This window comes from Semicossyphus pulcher, unplaced genomic scaffold, assembly GCF_022749685.1.
Source record: "Semicossyphus pulcher isolate SPU_LCO1_2020_fin unplaced genomic scaffold, fSemPul1.0.p SCAF_2, whole genome shotgun sequence".
NCBI lineage: Eukaryota > Metazoa > Chordata > Actinopteri > Labriformes > Labridae > Semicossyphus > Semicossyphus pulcher.
Window position 1 is genome coordinate 30,309,766 of NW_027211693.1, and position 9,802 is coordinate 30,319,567.

The window sequence follows — 9,802 nt, forward strand, 5'->3', positions numbered from 1 at the left end:
GTGATATGTAGTGATATCATTTAATGCTGAGTGGCTTTACTTGATATACAAACTGTAGCCCTGTCACATATTCCCCAGTCAAATATAGAGCTTCTATAAAGTCACCAGCAGAGGTCCACATCCTCTCCATGAAGTTACACTGACATGGTTTTAAATGCTAATTAAAGTTATAGTTGATTTAAATATAACTTACACCTCACACAACAAAACAATAAAACTACATTTCCCAAACACACTCCTGTCTTCTGTTGATTTGACTGACACCATGGCCTCTCCTGTAAAGTGTTAACTAATGACACCACACACACACCAACATGATCACTGCCTTTATTACACGTCATCACTGTGACTTGAATTATTCCAGAGTTGTTGTGATTTCTTCACACAGCAAACAATCAGTTCTATAAATTCATCACACACAAGCTGTCTACATGCTGTTTAAAAAGCCCCCAAAGCAAACTGTTCATAATGACATGTTCAAATGTCATTTTTTACACTCGGAGCAGAAGAAATAAAAACTCCATTCACCTTCATTGATTTGAGAAGACGACAGATTTGTGAAAACCTCGGCACATGAAACAAAGTATCTGAGAACCTGATTACAAAAGAGAGAGAGAGAAAATACACGTCTGTCATCTGAACTGAGCCAAGTTTCATCTGTTTATCATGTAAGCTGTAAAAATGTGACTTTATGTAAAGATAAGAACAACATGTGAGCAGTTCATCACCTGACTCCATCATCATCATCGTCTCTGCCTTTACTGTCCCACTGTTACAGAGACCTTCACTGGTGAGATCTTCAGAGGACGTGAATCTTCAGTATAAATGTATGGAAACAGCTTGTCAGAGAAAGTGTGTGTGAAGGTGTGTATGTGTGTGTTAGTGTCAGGATCAGAGAAAGACAGCTTTCCTCTGTCCCAGTCCAGATGCACTCTGATCCTCTGAGGCCGTCCTCTCACTGACAGAGCAATGCGTTCACCTGACGGGGTGAATGCTCTGTATTTATCACTATAAAACATTATGCTCCATAATCCAGAGTCAATGTCTTCCTTCCTGTCTGCAGACTCCTCACACACAGCCACTACCCACCACGTGTTCTGTCCAACCTCGACGTCCCAGCTGTGAGTCCCTGAGTTGAAGCCCTCAGAGCCCAGGACAGAGCAGTAATAACGAATCCTCTCTGGATTATCAGGAAGCTGCTGCTCCTCTCCTCGTCTCACACTGGTCAGATCTTCAGACAGGATGAGGTATGAACCAGCAGTGTTTGGGTCCAGAATCACAGGAGTGTAGGAGACCATGTCCTTCATCTTGTTCCAGATGTTGAAGCTCAGGTTGCCCAGGTGTTTGGCCACATCTATCAGAGCTCCTGAGGGCAGCTGTGGATCCTCCAGCAGGGGGCGCTGCTGGACTCTTTGCACTGCAGCCTTGTAGTTGAGCAGGAATGAGACGTCTGCAGCTCTCAGCTCCTCCTCTGTGGCTCTGACTGTGTCTGAAAGAGCTGCTATCTCTCTGCTCACAGCCTCCATCTCCTCCTTCATCCTCTGACTCTTCTGCTCCTCTTCCTCCCTCAGTGCAGAGATTCTGGCCTCCTCTTCCTCCTCTAGAAACTGGTGAAGCTTCTTAAACTGCTCCTTTATCTGCCTCTCTGTGTTTGCAGCCTGGGCCTTGATGTGTTTTCCTGTTTCATCACGGTCTTGTTTGACTTTTTTAAAGCGCTCCAGTTTCTCCTCTAAGGGCTTCAGGGATTTCTGGAGTTGTTCCCTGAGATCTTGAGCAGCTTCATCGATGGGTCTGAATGTGTGGTTGGAGTGTTTTTTAGAGTCTCTGCAGACGACACACGCTGGCTGCTGATGATCCAGACAGAAGAGTCTGAGTTTCTCAGAGTGCAGACTGCAGAGAGCCTCAGAGTCTGATGAAGCTCTCTGATCTCTCTGCAGTAAGAAGGCCTCACACAGGTTCTTTAACACCAAGCTACAAGGTGGTTCTAACTTTGAAGATCTCCTCTTACACATGGGACACTCCTGGGCCTGTTTCTCCGTCCACCAGCTCTGCAGACAGGCTTTACAGAAGCTGTGGCTACATGACAGGACGACAGGATGTTTGAAGATGTCATGGCAGACAGAACAGCACAGATCCTCCTCTGAACAAGAAGCCATTTTCCTCTGAGTGAAGCTAAACTCACGACAGGCAGACAGCTCACACAGGTCAGACTGCTGAGGCTCCACTCCCTCCTGCACAGAGTTTCTGTAACTTACTTTCACTTTGACTCGTGTGTTTTCTAAAGCTCCGTACAGTGTGCAGTCAGTAACTGGTTGAAGTGGCAGTATTCCAGTATTCCCAGTATTCCCTCCTGAAGCTGTCCTCTCTCTGTGGAAGTCGTCTCTTTTATTTCTCACAGTGAAAGTTATCTTCTGTCTGTGTGTGTGTGTGTGCGCGCCTGTTTCCTGGTGTGTCTGTGTTGAGTCATAAACAGGGAGGAGCTTTGTCGGCCTGTTTCTGGTTTTAAAGTCACAGTGGAGCAGAGACGATAAAGTTGGAGCCTTAAAGACAGAGTGTTAGTACTGGGTGTTACAGCAGCTCTGTTTTCTACCTTTGTTTACATGGAGGAATGTTAGTTCTTCAACACAGACATGAAATCACCCAAAGCTCAGGTTTTACAGAGTCTAACTCATTTACTGCCAGTTAAATAATTTTCTCTGGACTATTTTCTAAAGTACATCATGTGTTAGAGATTGTTTTCATCACATCCAGGCAGCAACTGATTTTATTTCATTTCATTTACAGGAAAAATTAAAATTTGAACTCCTGTTACAAGTTAGAAGCTGGTAATTACTGTTACTGTGATATGACTTGAACGCAGCATGACACCTGCATGTTGAGCCACTCCCAAGTGTTGGTGCATTCAGGGACGTTCATGATTTACTGTTGCTCCTTCTGTCCTAGAGAGATAGTTGGTGGCCTTGTCTGGGCTGAGCGCTCCAGGACAAGGGGTAAACTCTAGATAGTCAGGCGCCTCAGCTAAAGTCAGAACAATAACACCTTACTTTGTCTCTGTGAGAGGGAGTTCTTTCTGTAATGTATAACACACACTGTGAACCTTGAGTCTGTGTCAGTCAGCTAGACAGCTGTGTTCTGTGTAGTACTGGTCTGACCCAGCTCGAGCTGTTAATTGCTTTTACTCATCTTTTAATATTCTTCAATTAAATGACATCAAAAGACAACTTTGTTTCCCAAAGAACTTTATTGGTCTCGTCATCAGAAGTTGCCACCACAAACTTGGCGACGAGGATGGGATTCAACGCCTGATCGGACTCCGTTGGACTGGCAGGAAAGTGGAGCTGACCGACCAGCGGAGCCGGGCCAGCGCTCGGATCCTAGGGAAAAGAACCAACCCAAAACCGCGGGCAAAGAAACAATACAACGGTGAGAGAAAATTGTAATTAATTTTGAAATTTTCCAATGATGTCTAGTTGTTGAGTATTGATTTTTGAGTAGGCTAAAGGTTTACCGGTAAAAGAAGAAAAAGCTTAAAAGAACTCACCCGTCTTACCCCACCCGCATGGTGCAGTACAGCCCACACTCACGGCTGTATGCCTATGTGTGGCAACTCATTCCGCACACACTCACCAGATGTTCAGGAGAACTGATTTACACTGCACCTCACACATTCATGAAGGTGCAGATAAAAAGTATGAGGACAGATGGTTTAGACAAGTTGTTGAACCAGAGAGAAGTTTAACTCATGTATACTGGAAAAGTTCGGAGTCTGCTGTTGCTGTTTCTGGCTAAACCACGAGACTGGGAGTGACAAGATCTGGGACACTGGGTTCGTTAGAAGGCCGCTTGTCATGACTTCATTCGCCACCGAGGATCCTAAGAGAACACAGCGCGCAATGTGATGTATATCGTACGAGACTGACAACAGCTGTACATGTGCACAGAACTGTCCAATTAGTTGAGGACACACCATGTGGTTTGCTTACTGATGCCTATGTAACCATGGCTTCACCTGAAATTCCACCTCATCTGTCGACAGTCCCAGAGTGTCTCTGGGCCAAACATAAATATGATGTAGGTCTCATGAAGAATTCAGAACCTTTAATCATTCATCCAAAATCAGACTACAGGCCTGTTCAAAACAATATGCTCGCAAATAAATAAATAAAGAAGTAAAATAAAGAAGCAGTTAACGGCATTATGCCAGTTTCTGAGTCCCTTTAAAAGAGGGATCATTATACTTTGTGAAACATCTCCAGTCAGGACTCCTCTCTCTCCTGTAAAGAAAACTAGAAACCAGGGTGCACCCACAGAATGGAGATACAAGATCTGCAAGCAGTAGATGCTGCAGTTCACCTAAGAGTTCCTGAGGTACCGAATCCACACACAATCTTGCTGCAAGTACCACCACTACTCATTTTTCGGTTGTCGACCTCACTAATGCGTTCTTTTTTCGGTCCCAGTACACCCCGATAGCCAGTACTGGTTTGCGTTCTCGTTTAAAGGTAAAACGTATACATGGACACGTTGCGTCCAAGTTTATTCTGAGTCTCCCGCGTACTTCCATCAACATCGACTCAAAATTTGCATAACTTTGAATTTCCATCCGGCTCCACCCTCATTCAGTACCTTCGACCTAAAGGTGTGTAGCCCTTCAGCTGAAGCCTGTCGAGAAGACACTCTCGCACTGCTGACGTTTCTAGCAGAAAATGGCCACAAAGCAAGTCTCACAAAACTGCAGTTTGCTCAAACTAAAGAAACCTATCTGGGACATGTGATCACAGCAGAGGGCAAATCCCTCTCTCCCAAACGTGTTCAGGCTGTATCGGAGCTCCCAAACCGGGAACAAACAAACAAATGATGAGTTTCCTCTGCATGACGTCATATTCCCGACAATGGATCCCTAACTACTCTGAACAACAAGCTCCTCTCTCATCTTTGATTCATGACAACAACTCTCTGCCCATGATCAGATCACGTGGACACCTGAAGCCCAGTAGGTTTTCACTGTGTCATGTCTCGTCGGTTATGTTAAGTTTTATGTTTTTAGTCCTGTCTTCGAAGTTTGCCATGTCCGCTTTTATTTTGTAGTAACTGTCCTCTCTCGTTTCAGAAACTTTATTTCCTGCCCTGGTGTTTCCTCGTCAGTGTGATTGTCTGCTCCACCCCTGATTGTGTCCACCTGTTTCCCATTTCCTCATGTATTTTAAATTTGTGTCTACCTGTGTCCTGTGTCAGATCGTCTTGTCTCTAGTCTCGTCCTGATCCCTCTTGTCCAAGTAAGCTTCATTCGTATTGGTGTGGTCTGTGCTCTTGTCTTTAGTTTCCAGCTTAGCTGTGATTTTTTGTTTGTACTTTGGTCAAGCCTTTTTTCCAGCATTGCTGTGATTTTTTGTTTTTCCAAACCTAATCTTAGATTTCCTGCTCAGCAGCGATTTTATGTTGTACTTTGTGTTTCTTTGGAATTTTTGTGGACTTCCTTGTTAAAATAAACCCATTTGATTTTCTGAATTTAGAGTCGTGCTCTTGGGTCCTTTTTTGAGTCTTGTCACACTGATTTAAAATCCACACTTACAAGTGTTCCAACTCTAGGTTTACCTGACCCTGATAAACCTTTTGTACCGTTAGTAGATAACAAAGAATGCTATTCAACATCAGTGTTGTGCCAAAAAAACACTGTTAGATAACGTCCTGTTGCCTTTAAAGATCATAATAATCATAATAATAATAAAGGTGGATCCAGTGGCAATAATCTCTCTCTGTGTGTCAGAGCTGCAGCAGCTGCAGGAAAGCTGCACTAGCCTCTGGATGCTCAGTAGAGTACTCTGATTTGACTCTTATGTTTCCACATGCTGTCGCACACATTCTGCACACTCAGAAAACATCACATCTCTGCGCAGCGCTGGTTTAAGTTTCACACTACCTTATTGGACATGCCTAACATCACTGTAAAACATGTTCTGTTCTTAACCCCGCCTCCCTCCGGCCCACTGAGGAGGATGGAGAGGCTGATGACTCACATGGTTGTGTTCAAGTTTTACAGGAAGTTTGCTCTCCCAGAGTGGATCTGAAAGATGTACCCATTCCAAATGCTGACCTCCAGTTTGTCGTTGGTGGCTCTGCCTCACGTGATGAAAAAGGGAAGAATCAAACAGGGTTTGCGGTAGTTACACAACATGAAGTTGTGATATCTGGTAAATTACCCTCACACTATTCTGCTCAAGCAGCTGAACTTGTCGCCCTCACAGAAGCCTGTAAACAAGCTGCTGGTAAATCTGTTAACATCTACACTGACTCTCGATACGCATTTAGAGTAGTGCATGACTTTGGTGCCCTCTGGAGACACGGAGGATTTTAAAATCCTCAGGTAAACCTGTTTCTAACCATTTATTGGTCTCATCACTCCTTGGTGCTGTTTTGCTCCCCTCAGCAGTTTCTGTAATCAAGTGTGAAGCACACACACGCCGTGATGATGCTGCTTCTCGTGGAAATGCGTCAGCGGACGCAGCTGCAAAGGCAGCAGCCCGCGCTGGTGATGTATTTAACATGTTCTCATCCTCACATTTGTCTGACACTCCACCTGATCTAACAGCCTTCACTCACATGGCTGCACAATCTGAAAAACACTTTGCTCAAAATCTGGTGCTCAATTCACAAATGACATTTGGATCGTTCCTGATGACAAACCCTGTTTACCACGTGCTCTTCTCACTTTGTATGCACGCCTGGCTCACAGAAAAGATCACGTGGGTGAAGGGGGGACGTGTGCTGCCATTAATTCATGCTGGTATACACGAGGGTTTTCTGTTGTTGCTGAAAACTTCTGCAAAAACTGTATCTGTGCAGCTCACAATGCAGCGGGCGCTCCAAAAGTCCCACAGCACAGTCCTCCGCCCCTACAGGCCCAGGACAACATTGGATGATGGATTTCATTGAACTCTCAGTCTGTGAAGGTAAAAAGTGCTGTTTGGTCATGGTGGACATGTTCAGTAAATGGGTTGAAGTTTTCCTCTCCAGCAAACAGGATTCAACAGCAGTGGCAAAAGCACTGCTCATGAGTGATTCCCCGGTGGGGGATCCCTGGTAAGATAAGCTGTGGTAATGGTCTTGCTGTCATTCATCAAGCCATCTGCGTCCATCTCCATCCACAGTGTATGTTTTTATTTATTCAGTATCTTTTAATGTGTCAGTTGTGATTTTGAGTTTTGTTTAGAAACTGATTTTGTATTTCTATGTGCCTGATTGTGTTGTAGTGTTACATGTGGTGTCTTGACGGTGATTTGGGGGTTTGATTTAAAACACCACTGCTCCCATCAGCCTCGGGGTGCAGGTGCAGTAGAGCGTGAAAATGGTTCCTTTAATGCTAAAGCTAAATGCTAAAGCTGAGGATGCTGAACTTCTATGGGTAAAGATGTATCTGCTCATGCTGTTTCACATGCGGACGCGGGTGTGTGCGGAGGTGGATTGTGCTGCGGTTGTGGCTTCTTGTAACGTTGTATCACTTTCTGCTAATAATGACTTAGAGAGGGAGAAACAGAGTAACGCTGAGAAGCAGCAGGCATCTGTGGCTGCAGAAGACCTGAGCAGCTCTCAGTCTGCAGCTGCTGCAGGACAAACACAGGCTGAAGGGCATGATGAGGAAGAAGCTTCCACAAGGTGTGCAGGAAGAGATGTGCTCACTGGTGAAGGACAGGCAGTGTGCAGTCAGGCATCATGTGGGGGAGAGGACATGGAGGAAGATTGTGAATCAGATAATGTGTCCACAGCTGAAGCATCCAACAGGAGCACAGAGCTTTACTCTCTGGGAGAAATTAACCAGTTCATGGATGAAACATTCAATAAGAAGTCTGTTAAAGTGAGTGACTATTTTAGTGACATCGAAACATTCATCACATCCGTCAGCACGCTGAAAAGACAGGTTTGTTTTGACCTCCTGGAAGAAAAGAAACGCTTCCGTCTAAAGAAACACCTCACTGCACCGAGAAGAGCCGGCAGTCAAACTGTTAAAAAGATTAAAGAATAAAATGATCATGCCTCACAGGGTGTCGTCCTCTCTTCACTGTCCTCTGCTTGGTCTGTTTCTCCTCTCTGACCTCTTCATGCAGAGCCTTAAGATCGGGTCCTCAAACATTGCTGGTGGGAGAGACAGACAGAAAAGGGCTTTAATATCTGAACCACTCAGAAGATGATTGATGTGTTGTTTCTGCAAGAGACACACACTAATCCATCCGATGAGACAGACTGGGGTTTATGCTGGGAGGGTTCATATCACCTCAGTCATGGAACCAACTTCAGTGCAGGTGTAGCGGTTCTGTTCAGAGCGTCTGCCAAAGCTTCTGTTTTATCTTGTGCTGAGGTGGTGCGGGGCCGCCTCTTAATTGTTCAGGCAGAAATAGAAAGCTCTACTTTCTGTTGCCCCAAACAATGGAGCAGAGCGAGTAGGTTTTTACACCCTGCTGAAAAACCAGTTAAATGCATACCAGCAGGACCAAATTATTATTGGTGGGGATTTTAACTGTACTTTGGACTTCACTGTTGACAGGATCGGTGAAGAACCCCACCCCCAGTCCTCCAGGACTCTGAGCTCTGTCATATTCGACCTCGATCTGTTTGACACATTCAGAACAAAACATCCACAGTCCAGACAGTTCACATGGGTCAGGGTCAGCGACAACAGGGTGTGTGCAGCCAGACTGGATAGAATATACATGTCAAAAACCCTCAGCCCGTACAAAAGGTTAAATCCTACTGGCACTTTAATAACAGACTCTTACAGGATAGTGTTTTCTGCCAAAGTTTTGAACGCTTTTGGCACCAGTGGAAAACAGAAAAAGCTGAATTTGGTTGCCTGAAGTTGTGGTGGGAGGTAGGCAAAGCTCAGGTTGGGGTCTTCTGCCAGCAGTACACCTCTCACTCTTCTGCCTGGATTAAGGCAGCTGTCAAAGATCTGGAGGTCCAAATTAAAAACATTGAGGAGGGTTTAAATAGGAGCTCTGAACCCACCACTGGTCCTCTGCTGCGGGAGAAGAGGTTGGAGTTGAGCTCCTTCCTGCAGGAGAAAGTAAAGGGAGCGCTGGTCCGGTCATGTTTCCTCCAGCTTAAGGACATGGACGCCCCGAGCACTTTCTTCTTCAACCTGGAGAGATCGGTGGCACAGAGGAAGCTGATGTCTTGTCTGAAGCTACCAGGGGGCAGAGTGACCACAGATCCGGCTGAGATGAGGAGCCATGCTGTGGAGTTCTACTCACACCTTTTTGGGGCAGAAACCTGCAGCTTGGAGTGCCGTGGGGAGCTCCTGGAGGGTCTTCCTCAGCTCAGTCAGGAGGAAACAGCTGCTCTGGACTGTGAGCTGACTCTGGAGGAGTTAACGTTTGCCATCAATCAGATGACATCTGGGCGGGCACCGGGGATTGATGGCCTTTCCACTGACTTTTATAAAAGGTTCTGGAACGTTCTTGGTCACGATCTACACAGTGTTTTGGTGGAGAGCTTTAAAACAGGATCTCTTCCTGTTTCCTGTCAGCGAGCGGTGCTTTCTTTGTTGCCAAAGAAAGGAGACCTGGCCTTACTGAAGAACTGGAGGCCGGTGGCTCTTCTCTGTTCGGATTACAAAATACTTTCCAGAGCTTTATCCAATAGACTTAGGGACATCCTGGGAAACATCACACACACCGATCAGAGCTACTGTGTACCAGACCGGACAATCATGGACAATATTTTCCTCATCACAGATGTAATTGATGTTTGTGGATTTTATGATGGAAATGTTGGTCTTGTGTCTTTGGATCAGCAGAAGGTGTTTGAC

General features: G+C 45.4%; 1 protein-coding gene across 2 annotated transcripts; it reads right to left on the reverse strand.

Moving 5' to 3' along the window:
• Positions 1-253: 253 nt before the first annotated feature.
• LOC138598057 (E3 ubiquitin-protein ligase TRIM39-like) lies at positions 254-9,375 on the reverse strand. 2 transcript variants are annotated; one of them, XM_069669734.1, is made up of 2 exons: positions 9,352-9,375; positions 254-2,138 (listed from the first exon to the last, which is right to left on the reverse strand). In XM_069669734.1, exons 1-2 carry the CDS (start codon positions 9,373-9,375, stop codon positions 759-761), a joined length of 1,404 nt encoding a protein of 467 aa, XP_069525835.1. In that variant the 3' UTR covers positions 254-758. The 2 variants fall into 2 exon arrangements, with proteins under 2 accessions (XP_069525835.1, XP_069525834.1); XM_069669733.1 differs by lacking the exon at positions 9,352-9,375 and having other exon boundaries at positions 254-2,418.
• Positions 9,376-9,802: the final 427 nt, after the last annotated feature.

Coding starts and splice junctions, on each gene's coding strand:
- LOC138598057 (XM_069669734.1), bottom strand. CDS start 9,375: ATGGCAAACGTTAACTCCTCCAGA. Junction 2,139..9,351: donor CAAACGTTAACTCCTCCAGA/GTCAGCTCACAG, acceptor TCTTGTTCAGAG/GAGGATCTGTGCTGTTCTGT.